The sequence below is a fragment of the Clarias gariepinus genome, chromosome 14 (genome assembly GCF_024256425.1).
Source record: "Clarias gariepinus isolate MV-2021 ecotype Netherlands chromosome 14, CGAR_prim_01v2, whole genome shotgun sequence".
NCBI classification, from domain to species: Eukaryota; Metazoa; Chordata; class Actinopteri; order Siluriformes; family Clariidae; genus Clarias; species Clarias gariepinus.
This window is the reverse complement of record NC_071113.1, coordinates 26,264,265-26,287,920: the sequence shown is the minus strand read 5'-3', so window position 1 is coordinate 26,287,920 and position 23,656 is coordinate 26,264,265. Positions and strand designations below refer to the sequence as shown.

Sequence of the window (23,656 nt, the reverse complement as noted above, 5' to 3'; positions counted from 1 at the left end):
TATACTTGTTTAGCACCTAAACAGATCTTTGGGCAACGACCTCACCAAGCGTAACAGTAGGTGCACTTTGCATGAAACAAGCCCCTAACTTCTTATTTCCAGAAAATGTCTTTTTGTCATTTGCACTGAAATGTGACTCATTCTCACACCCGGTGATTAAGCACTGGAGCTAATATAAACATGCCTACGTGAGCACGGCTGTGTGACTGAGCAGTGAACCAGCAGCAGGAGTTCTGCAGCCACAACAGCCCCATATATGCCAATGTTTGTGGAAGGCTCGTGGAGAGAGAAGAAGGAGGCATGCAACACCCTGAATGCAAGCTGCACATGCAACACCACCTGACCCAGGGTTAATATTACGTACCAGCCGTTAAGAGAAGGCATGTGTGTGGGTCACATGGCTGCATTAGCGTATCCAGGCTTTACAGTATGTAGCTTGTTTGGGTGAGTAACATGGTTGCATTTCTCTGGGAGTAATCTGTTCTCAATGGCAGCTCACTGCAAGGGATAACAGTCTACTCATGTTCTCTAATGGCATGCACATATTTTAACTACGGACATGCACACGCACAAAAACACACAAACACATACTGCAGAGTCTCTTAATATGCATAAGGTGAATGCACCACATAGCAGCTATGACAAAGTAATCAAGAATTATGGTCTCTGTTCAAAATGTGTTGCTGAAGAAAGGGATTCATCGTTGTACAATGTCTATAATTTACAATATTACATTATATTACATTATGTAACATCTTCCATGCATGAGGTTAAGCATGCGTCTTTAATACAGATTGTTGTTTCATTCAGCAAAAATAGTATTGCACTTACTTAAAAATCTTAAAAGTAAAATTTAGTCATGTACATGAATCTTCAAATGAGAACACAGAAAATATTGTTCATATGCTGTACAGAACATGTTATGTGACCTCATAGCAGAAGAACTATTGTTTTTTGCGGGCATGACTCAACATTAGCTCATTTACATAGACACTGAAATGCCATGTTAGGAAAAGGAGTAAAACAGAGAGATCAAGGAATGAAAAAATGCACTTTTGAGCTCTGAGACCTGTGTAATCTTGTTAAAAAATAAATCCTTTAATATAAATAAGTACAAAAAAACATGCAGTTAGAACTGCTGTCATAGAAAATTAATGAACACCTTCTGACCAATCAGAATAAAGAATATAGCAAGGTCAAAAATTTAAGAAGCTTTAAATGCCTTCTAAGCATCATAGATACACTGGAACAGCTGATAAAAAGTCAAAGTCAACTTTATTTACTTTAATTAATAACAAAACGTTGTAGAGAAGATTCTGGTGTTTGAAATTCTCTGTCACATCAAGACCACATGGTATCTGTAAAAGTGTGACAGCATTGAATTTGTTTATCATATTTGGAGCGTGTTGTTTATCGTGGAGGGGAAGGATCTCTTGTCATCACAGCAGTGGAAGAACAGGAGCTTATCAGTGAGGATTAACAGGATGCGTTAGGAGGTGAGCATTAAGCTCACGCACACCATGCCAACATTCCTCAACCGCAATAAAGCCAGACACTTTGTGTGATGTGTCTCTGTGTGGCGGCTAGAACACTTCACATTCACACCTTGTTCACACTGCTGGTTTACCTTACCTATTCTGAAATACTGCTAAAACTGCAAACTACTAAATTACCTTAATAATAATAAAAGGTGAATATTAAACCTTTAACATTAGCACATTTAAACATTAATAGCAGCAAGATACTTAAATACTAAGTTTCCCTGGATGTGGATCACATATAATGTTTATACAAATTTTTTTTATTCTATTTATTGGGTTTTTTTTTTTCAATGTTAAATATATCTATAAAATGAGGTTCTTATTTTAGCACTGCTTTGATTTATTGCCACTTGTTTTAGTTTAAGATGAAAAAATATACAAATCACAAATATAATGTCACCTTCACAGATTCTTCCATCCATCCATCCATCCATCCAGCATCTGTACTAGTTAACTAGTTCTTGGAGCCTATGCTATAAACTCAGGGGAAAAAAACAGGATATGACCTGCCTAGGGCACACACACACACACACACACACACACACACACACACACACACACACACACACACACACACACACACACACACACGACGCTTACAGTAGATGATATAGAAACACCAATCAACCTACACTTTATGTCTTTAAACCATATGGGAGGAAACTGCACTCAGGGAAGAAACCCACAAAGCATGGGAAAAATATGCAACATGGCCTGTACAGGGTCACGCTGGCCTGGAGCCTATACCAAGTGAATCAGGGCACGAGACAGTGTACACCCTAAATAGGGCGGCACACACTCACACATTCACTACAGAGAAATTGTAAACACCCTGGAGGAAACCAACTCCAAGCACAGGGAGAACATGCAAACTCCACACACAGACCTGATGCTAAATTTGAACCCACAACCCTAGAGATGTAACACAACATTGCCTACCACAACGACTCCATGCAGCTCTTTGCTCCTTTGTAACGCATATTTCTCATAAGCAGAACTATAGACTTTTTTATCTTTGTTTGACACCCTATAGGTGTCACCTGTTATTCAGTACATACAGGATATTGCTCACATAGCAATTTAGTTTGCTAATTAACCTAGCCATAAGCTTACACCCACAGCAAGGAAAGACAAAGTGCTTAACGGCCTGAACTTTGATCATTAAACATGAATCTGTGATTTATCATTGACAATAAACTGAAAGCAAACATTCAGCCTTCAGAGTCTTTAAACTGTTCTGGATTCCTGATAATGTTCTTCTCTAAAGTTTCGGGTCAGGGCGGTTCCAAAGCCAGTGCGTGCAAAGTTTCCTGCCATCCAAGTAAAAGCCACACCTGATTCCAAGTATTTAGTTAGTTGATCCCGGCTTGTAATAGTCTATCAGGTGTGGTTTCTGTGATAAAATCTTGGTTGTAATAAAGAAAATGCACACACGCCACTGCTGTCTGTATAAGATTAGATCCCCCTGCTTTAAAAATTCACCCAAATGGGACAAACTGAAGACATGTTAATAAGTGTTTATCATATAACCTTTTTTCTACTGATCAGGAACATTATAATCAATAATTTGTTGTATCGTTAATGGTCCAGAGTCTCATACTGTATAGGAGGAAACCCATCGAGCACTGGGGATGCACAATTCAAACTCCCAACTCTGAAGGTGTTCAGAGACAACTCTAACCACTAAGCCACAATGTCGCCGCTATCCTATACACTATATTTAGTTTGTCTTCGTCAATATTTTACTAATGTGAACTAAGTAAATAAAGACAATCATAAAACTAGTCATTATCCTTGCGTGTCCTTTGTGAATGTGTAAAGTTGGCTTTAGGCAGAATGATTTTAAGCCTGTTTGATTGCTTGTGCTTAATGTTTGCTCTTTTACTGTTGTCTCCATGTGCATCCTCATGCCTGTCAGCATATTTTCATTACACTTGTAGAGTACACAGCCCTGAGAGCAACAAACACACACCAAACACTCATCACTTTCACGGTTTTTGTTAAGACTGTAGAACTGTACATACTTTAACCCAGGATTCACACGCAGATTATGTGGCACATTTTCCTTTTTTTTTTTTTTTTTTTTGAAATTGCATACAAAGAGAATTATGAGAAATTTCAGAAAGGGATATTTTGAGCTTAAAAATTATGAGATAGTGTTAAATTGTTTAATGCAGTGTTTTGCAAACAACACCCTAAGAATAGATTTAAAAAATCTTCTTAGGAAATCTGCAAAAAAATAATAATATTAAAATAATAAATTGTTTTTTTGGCACACATGTAGGTACAATCTAGTAAAGGGTTGAGTACTGAGCCGCTTCCTGAAATCCTTTTGATGTTCATTTCCTTAGAGAAAATTTGTGCATGGTGGACAAACGTAAACCACTGTAAACTTAGACCACTGATTAACATCCGGAAACTATGATTTACCAAAAATGTATTTAGTGTTCCTTTAATCATGTCTGGGTTGTTTTGGATGTTGGTTTTGATCATCTTGAAAAAAAAAAAATCAGTATACAGTACTGTGCAAAAGTCTTAAGTCACCCCTTAGTTTTTTATATTAAATCAAATAAAATTATTTAGATTAAATGAAAGAAATGGGAACAAATGTTTTACTGCGACAGTAAAGTGCCTAAAGAATCAATTAAATTTATTTTTTATTTTTTATGTAACACCCTAAGCAGTGACCTCATTTCCCCTCTAGTCTGTTCCAACCACTTAGCATTCAGCATCACCAGGCTGATCATCTGTCATCATCTGTACCTGTTTCTCACTGGTTTATGCCTTAAGTCAGATGCTTTTTTATGCATGGCTTATAAATCACTTTGTTGCCTCACTAAGCAAAAACCTTCGTCTGAAATTGGTCAGGTATGGGGACTGGACTGAAAATAAGAGGCAAAAATTCCTTCGAGGAAGCCTGGAGAACTATTCCTCAATACTCTATTTAAAACAAACAAACAAACAAAAAATAAATAAAAAACAGGAAAGTCCGGCTCTTTGTAAGCAAAATATAAATAAATGAGGGATGGCTCAAGACGTTTGCTGTATTCTGTACTGTATATCAGTGTTTGACCAAAATGTAGAGGAAACCATTTTATACGATATGCAATATGAATATAAACATAAATTTAAATATATCTCTCTTTTAGCCCATATGCTATATTGTGGTTTTGCAACATTAACTCATGATGGTTACTTTTGTCAAAGTATATAAGATATGCAAAAGTCTCTCTGCAAAAGTCTCTCTCTCTCTCTCTATATATATATATATATATATATATATATATATATATATATATATATGATAAAACTAATAAATTGAGTATGGTATGTATTGGTATATATATATATATATATATATATATATATATATATATATATATATATATATATATATATGGTGTATATGTATATATGGCATGAAAAAGCATGGTTCATATGAATGATAAAATTTGATGTATTTAATCATTTAGAAATTTAACACTTTGTAAGACATTTTATTGCCCTTGATGTGGGAGTAAAGTTTAAAATAAAAGTCTTTTTTTCAGGCCCTTTGAAAACCCACCCTGTAAACACTCACGAATCACTTGATGTTAATGTGTAATAGAATTTTGCTATACTAGGCATAAGATTCTTGAACAGTGCATCATATTTTCTCTGGTTTCCCTGGAGAAAGAACTTAAAATAAACACAGACCATTTGAATCATCCGAGACTGATTCAGCAGAAAGAAAAATGCTCTCTGAATTAAAAATAAACTTTTTTAAAAAACAGTAACCCAAATCACATGAATCTCTGAGAACTTGTAGACGGTTCCGCTCTTTGTGGTTGTAGTGAGGCATAAGGCATCACATGTTGGCTTTTGTTTTTTACTTATTGTTCTGCTGTGGAAGCAGTATTATTTAAGTATAAACCACTCAGTGATGCACAACATCATGTGACTGGTACAAGGAATTCATGTTCAGTAAGACTGAGATTGGACTGAGAGGGGAAATCCTGCTGTTTTGAATATGGTGAAATTATGTTTACACGAAGTTAGGATGATGGACGTATTTGCCGTTGAAGCTTTCTTATCAGTGCTGCCTCAGTGACTTCCTGTTTTATAAACTACAGCTGTCATGTGGCTACAATGCCAAGTCTTTGTACTTTTAAGAGCTGGAAGGGTCGTTCTGTCAATTTTTTAATGTACAGTATTATATAGGGACTTAATTCTTAAATATAGAGCCCCTTAACCAGTAAAGTATATTCAATAATGGTTAAAACCACAAAATAAAACCTATAATGGTTTATTTACATGTATAAGATAATATTATGGGAATTTAATTTAAAAAAGTGGTTTATTATTATTATTATTATTATTATTATTATTGAACTTTCAACCAAACAAACACAGCAGGACCCGGTTGATTTCAGCTTAAAGTTAAACAATCTAAAAACAAAAGCATATACTTTTCAAATAAATGTACTGTAATAATGTTAAGCTTTGCTAATAGTGGCTAATGAATTCTATTTCTATAAGAAATCCCCTTGGAAATCTTTCACAGTCCCAAGTTTAATATTGAATAGTTTATAAACAGATATCGAACATAATACACTAAACCTAAAATTGTTAGGGTGACCGTTGACACAGCTGTTGCCTTAGAAGTAAGAGTTCCCAATTTTACCATACAAAGACTCTGCCTTTGTAATTACAAGTAAGTTTTGAGGAACTACTCCAACTTGGAAGAGCCATTTTTTTGTAAAACGTTTCATGCTAGCAACTTAATGAGCTAGTTCTGTTTTTTTTCTGAATACAACAAGCTGCCGGCTGAAAACTTTATTGACATCATAACTATTACTGTAGTTGTGCTAACGCAAAAGTTGTTGCTAACGCATCATATACTGCTAGCTAAGGGTTTAAAATGCAATCATGTAGTATACCTATGCTAGCTGGCTATGAATATCATCATGAACAACATAAAGTACTTCACTGACAGACTCTACTTATAGAAGAAAGAAGTTTAAATTTTATGCATAATGAAAGCTTGAGTGGTACTGTGTGTTTGGCCATGGGGAAGAAGAAGCGTGCCAAGAAAAACCAACAAGGGGAACTAAAATTTAAACCATGGTTAAGGTTGTGTGGTACATTGTCTGTGGTGTACTGACATCCTTTCACATAGCCTCTGTGAGTGGTAGCTTTCCACGTGGTTGATGGATAATGTCTGTTTAACGGAGAACAGCCTACACCTGTGCATTGTTAGGGTTAGCCTACTTATGGCTCAGGATGTTGTCAGCTTTTGGATTGTAGTTGGGAATGACATAGTGCTGATATAAAGTAGAAATGCCATACCATTTATGTCTTATTTTAAATTTGTCAGAAAGGAAACACACACATAAATCCTTGTTAAGATAAAATTACCACTATATTACTCAGCCTTAGTCACATGTATTCCATGAATATTGGAAACGGATATTGCCCAGAGTTTTATTTTTTCGTGCCCAAATATAAAAACAGTCAAACGTTCTGTGAGTCATTTGAGGTCATTAAATAACTTAGTTGTTTTTGTTAGACACACCCTCACATTTCAATGAAGTCATGTAAATGATTCCATGATTATTTCATCCGTCGAGTATTTCGTTTCCAGTTATATTTCAATTTGAGATAGGTTAACATGGTCACACTTCTGGAGGAAACCAGTGACTCAACAGAGGCAGCGAATTTGACCATGAGCTAAATTGAACTATTTACCCTTCAGAGTGTTGATTATAACAGACTTTTATGGGTAAAGGAAAAAAAATGCATTTTGTTTTCTGAAAGTTAATCCTTTTGTTTACTCTAAACATTAAACAAGTATTTTAGGATAAATAATCGCATAAACATAGTGGGGACAATTCAAATAAAAAAATTTTTTATTTGTCACATACACAGTCAAACACAGTACGATATGCAGTGAAATGCTTAGACAACTGCTCGTGACCTAAAAATAAAAGAATATGGTTTTTCTTTACAATTATACAATCATACAATCATACAATTATGATTGTGTCTAGCACAATGCTAACTGCAGGCGGCATGGTGCCTTTGTGGTTAGCACTGTCGCCTCGTACTATATTTCCAGGGTCTAATTTTACGTTAATTTAAGTATGTTTTGTTTGATGTACTGTACTTCGCTACATTTAAAATCATATTTGATTATGAGTAAAAAAAAAAAAAAAAAGAATGATATTTAAAAATAATTCAACGGAAAAGAAAAAAAAATTACCCTGGAGACCACTGCACTGATTGATTAATGGGCGGGAAGAACAAATGAGCTAAATTCAAAAAAACGATGGAGACAGACAAAACAGATGCCAGTGATGCAGACCGAGCTGAAACCGAAACGCCATCAAGTTCTTATGAAGCAAACCCCTGGCCATTGTAACGGCCACTACTATGTTGTATACCACATTATGTATGTATGTTGCCTTTTTAAGAGTTGCCGCACCTCCCCCAGTGTGTGCGCTGCGGAGGTGTGTGCGTGAGAAGGAGCTCAGGTGTGCTGCTCAACCCTGAAACGCTTTATTCTTTTACCCTTTCCTTTACGTTTACTTTATGTTTTTTATTATAATTTCGTGACGTTGAAAGAGGCCAAGAAAGGTTTTGAGCTGAAAATTATATACTTGGGTCTGAGCTCTTTTTTCAGTCGGCTATTTGGCGCAAAGCGTCACACCATATTTAAGCGACCACTTTGACTTCAAGCACAAGAAACAACCAGTTTGAGATTTATATCCGCTTGTCTTTTTTGAACTACACTAAAATCCCACCCCTGCTGCCCATCCCACCCCTGCTGTTTTACTTAAATAATTTTTTAGAATGGTAACTTTACTTGTACTTCAGTAAAATTTGACTGAAATAACAGTACTTTTACTTAAGTACAAAATTGTGTGGAATTTGCATGTGGTGGGTTGGTGGGATTTCTCAGGTAATCTGGTAATTGGTGTTCCCAAATTGCCTACAGTTTGTGAATGAAAGTGTGTGTGTGTGTGTGTGTGTGTGTGTGCCACCTTGTCCAGCTTATGTCTCGTGGGATAGGCTCCAGGCTCTCTGTGACCCTCTACACAGGATAGAGATGACCTAGTTAGCAAGCAGATAATTACACTACAAATATTTGGAACATCCTTTAGTACATGAATTTCTGTGATAGACTCCTGGCTCCCCGCAACCCTTTACAGGATAACCAGGATAGATGGATGGATAATTTTGTGACTTTATCAATGTCTACTATTTGGTCAACACTTTTTTTTTTTTTATTAAGCCCACCATTAATGTGTTAGTCATATTATATACTGCTAACTAGTGTAACTAAGCCAAACCTCATGTGACCAACTGAACTGCATTCTCAGACTCAACATTTTCTGTCTCCAATACGTCTACATTAGATTTCTCAATAATGAAACCGAATGTTGCTGGGAAATGGTGAGGGGATAATAAGACTGTTGTTGCTTTTTGAAGCTAATGACAAAAACTAATTATCATCTATGTTTCAGATTGTTTTGAATCTCCACATCCAAGTGCATTAGTAAAGTTTGCATATTATAATCTCTGTGTGCCACATGATACCACTCAACAAATTAGCCCCAAAATTAAAGTTTTGGATATTCTTTTATTTTTTTCCTCATTTATAGGATGCACACATAACCACATTCGATATCTGATTTAATATTTTTCTCTGTTTTAACAAGATGAACCTCTGATTAAAAATAAACTATGGATATGTGAAGACTTCAGCAAGGATTCCAGAGGCAACAAAGGTTGAGAGCAGAGGGCGAAGGCCAACTATTTGTGTTTACTTCATTATAATTTTTTTTGCAGGGGACAGCAAAACACGTGCACATCCCCACGTATGGTAAAACACATCGGCCATGTTGACTCGGTGGCAGGACCGAGGTCTTACTATGTATCTTTCAACACTTCTAATCATGAAGTGGTGAGAGGCCTCGTTGAGCAGACCATGTGACAAGAGAGCAGAGGCAGTGCAAGTCTGGAATGTGCTGCTGTGGGCCGGAGAGATAGCAGAGAGAAGGAGGCAGACTGTCGTCAGGAAAAAATGAACAAAGACCCATCTTCTTGTTAGAACTTCATTATCACTTGTAGTATTGAATACATCACTTGACTTCATCTCTGCATCTCTTCGGCGAGGGACATTCGCCTTTTTGTGAAATAAACTAAATAAAAACAAGTCACTTTTCCCCCCATCAGGACTGCATCGTGCTAACGTCATTAAAGACATGAAGTGTCAGTTCCTCTTTCATGATTTTCACTAGTTTCCAATACTTAAAAATTTAAATGTATACAAATATACACATTTTTATACTAAAAGTTAAAATCAGATGTTTGGTGCCATTTATATTTTATAAAGACATCAGTTAGCTGTTCAAAATACAATTCAATTTAAGCCATCTTTTTTTGAAAGATTTATTTTCTTGAACTTTCTATTCTTGTCATCATTTATTTATACATTGATTGATTTTAATTAACTTTTTTATTTAATTTAGTTTATTTAATTCTGTTTGAAATTGCCTTCTGATTTTTGTTTGCCTGAATTTAACAATATGTCCGAAATTTGCTTGCTTATTTGGTTTTTTACTATGACCCTAATGTTCCAAAGAACATATCATCTTTTATACAGTAGGTATGTTAGAAAGTCTCACCGCAGCAGCCACGTAGGAAGTAGTAGTAGAAGTCGTCGTGCCCTAACGCGCTCTTGTTTGGCGTAACCAGTCTATTCTACAGGTTTTTGCTTAACCTCTGCCATGCATTTTTGTGTAAACAACCTTCGTTAACCATAGGTTTTTCTAGTGATTTAAGTCCATGAGGAAATTGACACTGATCAGGTTTAAACAGATTTTAATAAAAACCATAAAAATTGAAAGAGTGCTTGAATATAAACTTTCTTCAAGTAAGTGTTGCTAATAAACTAGCAAGAGACACCATTACAAGATTAGCATTAAGTATGTTTATAACTAGTACAGTTTGAGAATCCCAGTTATTTAGCTACATCCCGATATTTCTGATTTTTTTTTCAGCATCAGACCTACAGGTGATGATTAGCCCCAGTCACACATTGTATAGTGCATTACCAAAGCTAACGTCTAAAACAGTCTAACTAACCCCAGTCAGTTGGTTCTGAAAATGATCAGTGAAAGTGGAAAAACCTGTGACAAATGTATTTATTTAAGACATTCTTACCAAATTGTAACCACTCAAGGTTCTTTTTTAAGGCCAATAGATAGTAATAAAGAATAGATAAATTCACTGGTTACTGTATTCAATTCAATTCCATTTTATTTGTATAGAGCTTTTAACAATTGTCATTGTCGCAAAGCAACTTTACACAATCATAGGAATTATAGAAGTTTGTATGAAGTGTAAATGTGTATGATGATGAGCAAGTCACTGTAGACTGTTTAATTGTTTAATTGTGCTCTATCAAAATACTCTATTTGGATATTTTATACTGTATGTAAAAAGATTTTAAAAATTCAAAACAAATGTATTATGTTGAAGCTACTAGTGGAGGACGTTTTTAAAGCTGGTGATTAATGCACTGATTTAGTTTATGGAAAATTTTACGCAGCTTTTGACAGGAATATCACATCATGATCCTGTACGAGATTTAATGAATAAATTCTAGAGTGAGGTTAATAAGAAGCAGAGGTGGGTAGAGTAGGCAAAACATGTACTTAAGTAAGAGTAGCTGTACTTCAAAATAATATTACGCAAGTAATAAAAAGTAGTCATCCAAAATATTACTCAAGTAAGAGAGAAAAAAAAAAGGATTTGGTGAAAAGATACTCAAGTAGCCGAGTAACTGTTTCAATCATAATGTCCGATTTATTTATTTTTTATTATTATTTAAGCAGTCAGACAAAATGATAAAATAATGTACAAATTGCAACATTTCCAAATAATAAAATAAATGAAATAAATTTAATAAAATGAATAAAAAAAACTAAATACCTTTACAAAATTGCAAATTATGGAATAAGAAATTGATTGGTGAAACACACTCACATGGTAGATCCACTAGCTACATTTCTCTGGCAAAAATGAAGAATATTTAATGTGTATAATAATTGGTAGAGTCGAGTGTAGCCAAATGTCACATAGTAAGAGTAGCGTTTTTTTTTTTTGACAAATCTACTCAAGTAAAAGTGAAAAGTATAGTGCGGCAAAAAGTTTCCCATAAACTACATACAGTACATGATCACGGCTGAGGGACTGTTTGAATGCACAGTATTATTACTTTATCAAGATACTTTATTATACCAAATCTCATTATATATAAAACAAAAACTCTGTGTGTTGGGTGTGTGTGAGTGTGTGTCTATGTGTTTACACATGTACTTCTGTCACAGGCGTGTCACAGGAAATCCTCTTTGAAGTGCCAGTAGCCAGCGTCATCATTTACTTTTATATCATACTGTGAGTATTACTTTTATGTCCGCCCAGAATATAACAGTAAGTAAGGCCAAAATGGGTTTGTCAGGTCAAGCAAATACTGTATGACGGGCAGAAGTAAGTGCTGCCGAAACATTGGGGCAGCGTGGTCTGTAAGTGCTTTATCCTAGTGTCATGTGGAGTCTATCCTGGGAACACTGGTCAGTCATTAGTCAGAATTATGCCTAGGATGTTACATCAGACTATCGAAGGATTAATAGAATAAATATGTGTTGTGTTCAAGTCAAACCGGGACTTGGAAATTGGTACTTTCTTGTGAAGGTGTAAAAGGATTGACATTAAGCACAGTAAACAATTTAAAGCGTGCAAACATTTTAAGGATGACTGTAAGTCCAAGGATGATGATCACGGTTGAGGTGGCTTGGAACCCACTCCAGTCGTTCCCATGAACATGTCAGGGCCAGCATTTCAGACGTGAAGCAGGCAGTTCGATCATGGCTCTATACTGAGAAAGCTTTTTACCTTAATGGTATACAAGCACTAGTGAAATTCTGGGATAAGTGTATTAGTGTAGCAAGGGATTATATAAAGAAAAAAAGGAAGTATTTTCTTTAATAAATGTGTTTTGTTATTCTGAACAAATAAATCAAAGCGCCCAGGTTGACTTGAACACCTCTTGTAATTTGGAATGTTTTGATTATCCTCAAATTTAAAAGAATAATATAGCACTTTGGGGTTATTTAACAAAAAATTAAGTGTCAACTATAAGTGTTTTTGTGAAGAATTTAAGTTCAGTATTTAAGTAAGGCTAAAGTTTCAAAAGGTTGTATCCTAATACCAAGTACTGTTCACCACTGTTCCAAAAGACCAATCATCATTGTTCTATTTGCCTAATCACTGATCCCTAATGCTCCCAACAACCAATTACTATCTGCCATTGTTTTTTGCAACAAATATATCTGGTAACATCATGTGTTCCACTCACATAAAGTTCTTTCTCATTTTAAGTAATTTTCTCAGCAATATTTCTAAGAACTAAATGTGGTTTATTCTCTGTCTTTCTTGATTGTTCACTATCATTGCCTCGATTTGTCTGCAAACTGCAAACTTAAAAGAAAGCATAAACTTTATTTTGGCCATAAATGTTTTTTTTTTTTTCAAGAAACAAAAAAAAAACATTTATTCTAAGTATCTCTATTGTATAACTCTACACATTTCTATATGCAAACGATCAGTGATGTCATCTGGTAACATTTTTAACGACACCTTAGCCTTGGCAGCATTATGTGTAAAGTCACAAGTGAGTGTTCGAAACCTAGCATGTGTTTTAGATTGCACTGTCCTCCCTAAACACATGTCAGCTAAAACATCTGTTTCTCTGATGGTGCTTTCAGATGTATTATACTGTTCTCTGATTTAAGTCCATGAGGAAATTGACACTGATCAGGTTTAAACAGATTTTAATAAAAACCATAAAAATTGAAAGAGTGCTTGAATATAAACTTTCTTCAAGTAAGTGTTGCTAATAAACTAGCAAGAGACACCATTACAAGATTAGCATTAAGTATGTTTATAACTAGTACAGTTTGAGAATCCCAGTTATTTAGCTACATCCCGATATTTCTGATTTTTTTTTCAGCATCAGACCTACAGGTGATGATTAGCCCCAGTCACACATTGTATAGTGCATTACCAAAGCTAACGTCTAAAACAGTCTAACTAACCCCAGTCAGTTGGTTCTGAAAATGATCAGTGAAAGTGGAAAAACCTGTGACAAATGTATTTATTTAAGACATTCTTACCAAATTGTAACCACTCAAGGTTCTTTTTTAAGGCCAATAGATAGTAATAAAGAATAGATAAATTCACTGGTTACTGTATTCAATTCAATTCCATTTTATTTGTATAGAGCTTTTAACAATTGTCATTGTCGCAAAGCAACTTTACACAATCATAGGAATTATAGAAGTTTGTATGAAGTGTAAATGTGTATGATGATGAGCAAGTCACTGTAGACTGTTTAACTGTTTAATTGTGCTCTATCAAAATACTCTATTTGGATATTTTATACTGTATGTAAAAAGATTTTAAAAAATCAAAACAAATGTATTATGTTGAAGCTACAGTAGAAAACAAGTGCAATTATAATCGAATGTTGTTGATTACACTTATTTCCTTTCATTAACCATTAGCAAATGTGTAAATGTATAATATCCATACTTATCTAATACCACACAAGGGTTATTAGCATTAAAGAAAGACAGAATTCTAAGTGTATCCCACCAGACGTGGCGTGCTGGGAAAACTCTTCCTCATGCTCATGCATTTTTCCTGATCCAGAAAGAGTGAGTTGGCTTTGATGGAGAGGTCATGCTCCAAAGCCACTTTTGTCTTTACTAGGTTCTGCAAAGTGTTTTCGGCCTCCCTCAGTCGCTCTCTGAGAGTATGAATTGTGCCCTCAATCTCCTTTACTTCACTCACCAACCTGAGAGAGATAACAGAAAAAAAGTCTAGTGTAAGCTATATATATATATATATATATATATATATATATATATATATATATATATATATATATAAAACAAAATACATAAATATATGCTGTAAATATGATTCTATGATTCTTGATCACAGTAAATTTTGCTCTTTACAATGAGAAGATTTTACCTCAAGGGTACTTTTTAAACTTTGCTTAATTAAAAGAGTCAATGCATCCTAGTATTTTGTGTGGTTGTTTAGATATTAAATTTTTTGCAGAAATATTGGCAATAAAATTTAAGGAATGGCAACCAGAATTAAGCACCAAACTAAATTGATATTTTTTTGGGACTTCTTGGGACGCCTTGTGAAACAAGATGTTGAGGGAACAAAGAAAAGCACTCGAAGCAGCCCAGGGAATCATTTTGTCGGTAGAGCAAACTGACTTATTTACTGTTTTGAGTTGATTTGGGGTTTTCAACATTTGACATCAAAGGTTTGGGATCACTTTTGGGATCAATTAGAAATTTTGTTGTTTTCCAAGGAAACACACACGAAATTAGTCTGAAAAGAAAATTTAGCAAAAGAATAAGATATGCTGGGATTGTGTAAAGAAATGAGCTCCTGGAGCATGTCCCACAAGATGGATTGGCATGATGGAGTGTTCCTCCATTCCACATGGCCAAGCTGTTCCCACAACAGCTCAATAAGGTTCAGATCCAGAGACTCCTCTCCATAAAAGTTAGAATTCCAGATTACTTTAATTGTTTGTAAAATTGGCAAAATTGTTTGTGAATTGCATGAAAATGTTTTTTCCTTGGAAAACAATGAAATTTGCAAGTGATCCAAAATGTTTGAGTGGTAGTGTACAGTACATACAGTACATTGGTTGCTGAGCAGCCTAGACACTGAACTATGAATCATTGGCTATTTTTAGGTAGGGATTAAATCACAAACCAAATAGAGGTCATTTAAAATGTATTTATTATGTGTGTTCCATGTATACTATCTAAGTCAGTGATTTAAAAAAGATTTAAGATAACACCAAAACTTGCTAGTTTACAATCCTGCTGTTCTTAATGTTTTTGCCATCTACAAATAAGTGTAAAGAGGTTTTAAGGTAAAGATTCTTTGTTGCTAATGTCATTTAACATATCTTTAACTTCAGATGTATTATACTATCTTTATACTATCTTTAAGTCAGTGTGCATATATAAGCTGTATATCTTTACTGGTTAGATGGTTATCTCGTTTTCCATATGCCCAAAGAAGAAAGCTAATGAAAGTTTCAGTCCCTGTATTAAAAGAGGTTTCAAGAGAATATACAAAGTTCTTTAAAGTTCTTTGTACTTTTATAAAAAAAAAAACTGCTATAGATTTCCCACTGTAGTAAAAGAAGTATTATCTTAAATTATTGCTTATTGTCTTAAAATACCAAGAAAGCTACATTAAGTTCTTAATTTTACTGGCAGGAAAACAGGTAATTTTTATTTATTTATTAATTTATTTTGGTTTTTATTTTTGGTAGACAGTTTGTTTGTTATTTCTTGGTACTGTCACCTAAGTTTTTCAACTTTTTAGTAAGAATTGCCTAAATGTTTAAGTGAGGTGTTAAATAATATCCTTATATAATAATAATAAGGATGCCAAATTGTTGCATTTAAGTTTAAGTTGATAATCTATTAATATTAAAAATGTTGCAAGAATTTTAAATCAGCCCATATACATTATCGGCTGATTTAATATATATTATATAATATACAGGGTTGCACCTGTGATGTGGGTTGTCCCTGCAGAGTTCCACATTGGGTCTACGGGTTCTCTCCTCCAGACGGGTCTGAGCCAGTTTGAGAGGATTCTCTTTGTCACGTATCGCCTTTCTCAAGGTGTCAATGAGCATCTCGGTCTGGTAAATCTCCTGAAGGGTCTAATCAAAAGAGTATATGTAAAAAAGAGAGATTAAAGATAACACCAAAATTTGCTTGTTTACAATCCTGCTGTTCTTGATGTTCATGCCATTTACAAATAAATGTAAAGAGGTTTTAAGATAAACATTCTTTGTTGCTAATGTGAATTAACATATCTTTAACTAGTATTTAAAAAAAAAGAAAGATGATAGTGGACAACACTAGATATACTGATATTTTTGACAGTTTGGTTTGTATGTAAGTGGGGGACAAAGAGAACCTAAATAATAGTTGACTACATTAGTATGTGGAAAACTGGGTGTGGTCTTTGATCTATCCATGGTGCTGTGAATTTCATCTCTCTAAGGTAGTGATTAGCGGCTGATCCATGATTAGAAAAATTGACATGGTGGCTAACAGTCTAGGTTTGTATGTACGGTATATATAATACATTTACCCCAGGAATTAAGGAGTTTTCATTGCATTGCACTGACCTACTCATGTTAGTATTTTAAAATAGTTTTCTCTTGGAAGAAAAAAAAGGTTATGGAGGATAAGAATATATTTGAAAACAAAGAGTTAAGTAGAATATTTTAAAACATATTTGCATTAACAGGAACTAAAAGCGCTTTGGATTATCTTCTTATTTGAAAATATTTAAACAACCAGTTCAACCAAAAATAGAACAATCTTAAAGGAAATTGTAGAAGGAGCATACCTCATACCTCTCATGGAACCTACCTTACTCTAGGTCACGTTTACCATCCAATTTAGTTCACCGTTCACACCGTACCCCTGTAGGTTATGGCATTTTTTATTAGTTACCTTAAGCCTCCGATAAGCACTCTCTATAGATTCACTGTGACCTTCAGCCACCCCACTGCACAATGGTGGACAGTGTTTAGTGCGTTTTGTTCAATGAGCTTATCACATGCACATGGTGCAATCTGTGCAGACACACCAGCTTTTCTATTTAGCCTAAAATACAATTTGGCCCATTTGAAACATTCCGGTCTGTGTATTATGATTTTGGCTGGTACACACTGATACAGTTATGAAATGTGGTTGTTGTGGAATTTAGAGAATTGAAAATTCAGCAAAGATGAATACATGCATGGTTCTGGTCTGTAAATCATCATAAACGTGAGATAAGATATGGAAGGAATTCCCCTGTTACAGCTGTGTTAACACCACTTAAAACAGCTGCACATGAAATATCACAAAACTGTGTCTGGTTTCTATTATCGCCATTTTAACCGATCCTGTATGATTAAAGATTTGCTTCTGAAAGCAAATAACAACCTCACAAATCATACAGGAGTTTAAACCATGTGTCGGTTCTGTTGTTTGAATCCTTCAAAGGAAAAACATTCGAACGTGACCGATTTAAAAAAAGACCACATTGCACAACAAAAGGCTGCAGTTGGGTCTTTTATCATGCACGTGTTTACACAAGGCCGAGACGTGACAGACGTGCCGTAGTCCTCACCTTGGCTAAGTGAGCCTGCAAGCTGTTCTTGGTATCAGCCATTTCAGAGATGCGGTTAGTGAAGGCTACGTTAACACTGTTGAACTGGTTCCACATCTCGCTGGAGGTGACGCTCAGGAGCACCTCGATCTCGTCACGGAGCTTGTGTGACGTCGCACGCTGACTCTGAGAGTGCAGGATGTTGTCATCGGTGAACTTTGACCACGTGTCAGGCAAGCTCAGACTGCGCTCATATAAAAATAATAATAATTCCTCAATTGTAACTTAATCCTGCAGCATAAAAGACATATTCTCATTAAATTAGATTAGATTACATTCAGCTTTGTCATTGTGCAAAGTACAAAACCAATGAAATGCAGCGTAAATAACAGAGTAGTCTCTGTAAATAAGACTCTGTAAATAACAGAGTAGTCAACTTGTTGACATCTAAACCCAAATAGGATATAGAATATGTCTCCTGTGTGTTTTTTCCATTACACAAATGTTCATAGCGATGTCATAGGAAAATATTTACGACTGTTTAACACTGTTTCAAACCTCTCTTTTTTTCATAACAATGTTTGAATGTACACTGGAAGCCTTTCTGATTTACCAAGCCATCTAAAATTTACAGTTGTTAAAGACATTTAACTTCGCCTGCATCAGAGTGCTTCCATGGTGCCATATGATCAGTTGCTGAAACAGAAAAACAGCATTTTCTGCTGCACTCTCTTTAGTTCTAAAGCCATTAAGATTAGAATGGCATTTGATACCTAAATTACACTAATCATTTGATTTTAAAGTAGCTCCTCAGTTCACCTTAAATTAAAAACTTACAATCACTCTACTGTGTATTCACTGTTTTTACACTCCTATACATTTCGGGGGCTAGGGGTAGCCCAGTGGTTAAGGCATTGGACTACAATCCCAGGTTAAAATCCCACAACCACCAAGTTGCCACTGTTGGGCCCTTGAGCAAGGCCCTTTACCCTCAACTGCTCCGATGTCTAATGAGATAAAAATGTAAGTCGTTCTGGATAAGAGTGTCTGCCTAAAAGTAAATTTCTTTAAACATTCACAACTGAGCTGCTTTTGCATCTGCTTGGATTATCCTAATTTTAATAATACGTCTTACTAAGAGTAATCTTTCTGTATTGTATTGCCTTTAGCAAACATACAAACATTTCGGGATACTCACGAGGGATCGAGGCGCTCAATTCCTCTGTAGTAGCTGATTCCATCCGAGGCATTGCACAGCTGGTGACACCTGTCGTCTATACGCTGAGCTAAGACCTTATCGTTTAAATCTTTTTCCAGTTCATGCTGTGCTGATCGATTCGATCTTAAAGCATGTACAGGTGCACACACACACACACACACACACACACACACACACACATACACAACACATACACACACACGCACCATTATAGTGTTTTAGAGCAAAAAGAAAAAAAAACTTTCTGAAAAAGGTACTCACGCCAGCTGTGCGATGGCTTTATCCAAGTTCCTCCTCATTCTCTCCTGACATGATTTTATCACCTCCACTTCCTGATCAAGAGAATATAATAATTACTGCTAAAGCAAAGCAATTCACCCTTATATCCTAAAAAAATCTTAGACATGTATCACAAACAGACTAATCATCATCCTCATTACTTATGCACTTAACATCCAATTATTTATTAATAATACTACCATCATTATATTTTTTAAGTTGAAATGATCCAGAGAGTACCATACCTTAATCAAGTCTTTTTCAACACCATCATGTACCAGGTCGATTGACATCCTTTTCTCTCGATGAAACAAACATTCCTGGGACACCTGAATTAAAGAAATAATAAAAAAAACTGATCATCAATCTATAATAGATTTATTTAAGGCCATATGCATTAAGTGAAGGTAATCCACTGTTGAAATGGTCAGCTTCCAAGGCATCCCAATCTTTTGCAGTCCACTCTTCACCATTCTTACGGATTATCCATTGCTTCCCTTTTGTGATGGTCATGTGGGTTTAAGCCTATGAGCTACCTGAGCCATCACCTTCCCATAATAGATTCTCAATATTTATTATAAAGGAGTAGCTGGTGTGTTTTTTGGTTAGGAGTTGAAGCAATATTACAAAGCAGAAATCTTGGTATGTTGTTATGCTTATAAACATTATGAAATGCAACTACTGCCCATCCATTGATTGATTCTTTAAGCTGACATCACTATTAAAAAAATGATGAAAATAGAACAAAATAAGTACAATAAGAGTACAATAAACAACATATTAGAAACAAACAATGTTGCAGTAAGTTGTAAAATGCTGATTTTAATCAACAAATCAACAAAACTCCATACAAGGCGCCAAACTCATAAGCAGACCTAAAAGCATGAAACCATGTGAAATAGAATACATTTACAGAAGCATAGAGTGTATTTTGACTCAGTGGTATTTTTCCAGGGGTGAAACAGTTTAAGCAGTAAGTGAACAGTCAGTTCTGGAAGTTGATGCACTGGAAGCAGAAAAAATGGGCAAGTGTAAGGATTTAAGTAACTTATGAAAAGGCACAAACTGTGATGGCCAGATAAGTGGGTCAGAGTAACTTTAAAAAAAAGCAGGTCTTGTGGGATGTTCCCCCTATGCAGAGATTGATATCTACCAAAATGTATAAAAGGGTAACCTGTGTACCAGTCAACTGGTCATGGGAGGCCAAGGCTAGTCCATTTGGTTTGATCGCACAGAATAGCTACTGTAGCACAAATTGCTAATAGTATAGCTGATGTGTAGCTGTGTAGCTGCAAACCATAAAAAGTTCTCATGTCGATATTACACTGCAAATATTGGTCAGGAATGGTTTAAGGAACCTGACAAAGTATTAATTTTAATCTAATCACCTAGATCCCAATTCCATTTAGGATCTGTGGGATGTGCTGAACAAGCAAGTCCGATCAATGGAGGCCCTATTTCACAACTTTTAGGAATAAAAAGATTTGCTGGTAATGCCTTCTTGCCAGTTTCCACAGCACACCTTTAGAGGTCTTGTGGAGTCCATGCCTCTATGGTAAGGGCTGTTTAGCCTAGGAATGTAGGTTAATTAGGTTACAGACTTTTTAAGTTGTAGCTATTTATCACACTCCCTTTTTCAAGTAGTCTCTGTAAAGATTAGCATTTAACTGTTAATGTCTAAAGACTTGATGGTGACATCGATATTAGAATACTCATTTTACTGTTTCTACTGTCTGTTCTGTACAGACTGTATGTTCTGTAAGAACGTAACCTGATCCCTCAACACTACCCCAGGCTTGCTAATCTTTACCCAGATCACTGTGACAGGATGAGACTAAATAATGCCCTTATAGGTTTTCTCAGTGTCATCTAGTTTCATGTTTACCTAGCAACAGCTTCCTGGTAACTTCTCTTTGCAAGCACACGCACTTATTATGTTAATGAATGTCTATGAGTTATCAGTTAATGAATATCTACAATATTTTTTTTCTGTAAAAATATTAATTGTATCTCATCCATTGCTATGCACAAAGAGGTTTGCATGTATCATGAATATACAAGGACTTATACTGTATACAAGGTTGTTGCCCTGTGGTGGTCTGTTTTTTTTCTTTTTTCTAATATGTTTCCAAAATATTTTTGCATATTGTTTTTACAATTTTAGTTTTATCCTAAATATGATACATGCTGTACTGCTCCCGAATGGTCTTAAAATTGTTCAGACTATGAGATAAAATAGAAATATCTCAGGAAGATATCTCAGACTCCTTTTTTGGATAGATTCTGGATTGATTATTTATAATGGATTAGACCAACTCATGACCGCCCCTGACCAGATTATTATTGAAAAACAAAAGACTGCACCTGAAGTGGGCCCTCTGTCTCGGTAAGGGCTCTCTCCAGTCGTCTTTTCACCTCTGTCAGTGCTGTTATCTCTGTCACCATGTTGTCAATTTCATGGCCCAGCTCAGACCTCCAAAAGCTAATATCGTTTAGCCTCTCCCCCAGGTTCCTGCTGGTGCTCTCTTGAGTCTTGCGTGTGAGCTGATCCCGGTCCTGGATCAACCGGATCGTGTCCTTTCTCAGCCTCTCTGAACTCTTCCTGGAGGACTCTGAATCTCTGTAGTTGCTCTGGTTGGATTTGTACCAGTCATCTGGTGTATAGCGTGTCATTAGTGCCGTTCTATTGGATGGGTAGAACATAGTCTTGGCGCGAACCAGGTCCAGGTTTTCTCTTTGAGATACAGGGAGGATGGAGGGAATAGCACTACCAGTCCTGAAGTACATGTTAGTCCTCCAGTTGGAGTTCTGGTTGGTGGTAAGGGTCGGCTGGAGGCTTCTGTAGCTGGATGCTGTCGTGGAGATGGCTGGCAGAAAGTTGCTGGTCTTGGGCCGTGTGTATGTGGCCAGTTGTGTTGAACCAATTAGCTCCATGTTTGTCAGGCAAATCCAAATCTAGTTTTTATAAGAAAGCAGTATATATTTAAATAACAATTGTCATGACAGGTCTACAGTTTTGGGAATTTCTGAATTTTTGGGCTTTCCATTCATTATAAATTTGAATAACCCCAGTTCCCTAAGTTAGGGAATGTCCCAATTGATAATATATTTAGGTCATCAGAAAATAATAAGGTCACCAAGTCTCCACTGAACATAAACCTCTTTCCCTTGTCTTTTTTTCTAGATTACAATATGACATTAAGCTTTACAGTATGTTGTAATGCATAGACATATGTTTGCACTGCAATTAATTTAAAAAAGCTCCAAAAACATTCAAAGAACAGAAATGATTAACAGAAATGATAAAAATGATAAAATAAAACCTCACCAGTCACAATCTTGCAGAATCTTCAGCGTATCCCGGATCCCACCGTGACTGTGCACTGTTACACACCATGGAAACGACTGAGTGGATCTGACAGATAGGACTGCTGTAATGCATTATTAATATACAGGTGAGCATTTCAGTGTCGCTCAAAGCTCAGTGGTTAAAGACTGAATAAACCTGATTAATCACAGAGCTGCCACACAGGCGGTCGCCACTGGAGATACCATGGTGAATAAACTCTTACTGTTTGAAGTTAATTGTTATAGTGGTAAATGTATATGGACTCACACAGTGTATTGACGGCTAAAGTGTTAATTTGTGTCCAGTTGGATTTAAATTTAACATTGGGGGGTTTGCAACCCCAGGATGACCTCCAGATTCACTAAAATATTTTGATAAAAGAATAAGTTTAATTAAATTAAATTGTGTTACATTGTACTTCAGCCTGGTTATGTGTTATATTTAAATTTGTAAAAACAATGTTTTTTTTTCCATTCTTTTATAAATTAACGTTATAAAAGAAACTTTGTATATGTATAATTTGTCCTTTCCAATATACTGTACTTTTTTACACAAATTAAAAAAACGTCTTCTTATGCATTACCAAATTAACTTTGTGATTCTTATTTCTTATAGACAAAAGTCATATATAAAATTTACATAAAACCTTTATACATAAAAGATTCTCTAATGTTCTGGTTTTGTTTTATTTAGTTTCTTATTGATGATTTTATAGCTAATAGGTTGTCTGCATTTCTTTCTTTTTGTTTCCCCATGGAGAATGCTTCCATTTTTTTTGTCTCAAAGCAGGGAAGTCTTGTATCTGTGGTTTCTGATCAAATATGTAATTCATTTAAAAAGCACCTCAAGAGCCATAGTTGTTAAGAAATTAATTATAAATATATCACGATTCAGATCAGTAAAACATCCACTCGTTGACTTGACCGTTTGTTCTACATCTATTTTTATTATACTCTAGATAATGCACAAGTCCTAGGGAAAATATTTCTTGGATGG

The 23,656-nt window shown here is 35.3% G+C and overlaps 1 protein-coding gene across 1 annotated transcript; it reads right to left on the bottom strand.

Moving 5' to 3' along the window:
- Window positions 1-13,888: 13,888 nt before the first annotated feature.
- tekt3 (tektin 3) lies at window positions 13,889-22,821 on the bottom strand. Its single transcript, XM_053511971.1, has 8 exons — window positions 22,640-22,821; window positions 21,676-22,266; window positions 19,557-19,640; window positions 19,294-19,364; window positions 19,012-19,155; window positions 17,835-18,057; window positions 16,211-16,365; window positions 13,889-14,445 (listed from the first exon to the last, which is right to left on the bottom strand). The coding sequence occupies exons 2-8, from the start codon at window positions 22,243-22,245 to the stop codon at window positions 14,229-14,231; spliced, it is 1,464 nt and encodes a 487-aa protein (XP_053367946.1). The 5' UTR covers window positions 22,246-22,266; window positions 22,640-22,821; the 3' UTR covers window positions 13,889-14,228.
- Window positions 22,822-23,656: the final 835 nt, after the last annotated feature.

Coding starts and splice junctions, on each gene's coding strand:
- tekt3 (XM_053511971.1), bottom strand. CDS start 22,245: ATGGAGCTAATTGGTTCAACACAACTGGCCACATACACACGGCCCAAG. Junction 19,365..19,556: donor TTGAAAAAGACTTGATTAAG/GTATGGTACTCT, acceptor TCTCTTGATCAG/GAAGTGGAGGTGATAAAATC. Junction 16,366..17,834: donor TGCAGGCTCACTTAGCCAAG/GTGAGGACTACG, acceptor TCTTTTGATTAG/ACCCTTCAGGAGATTTACCA.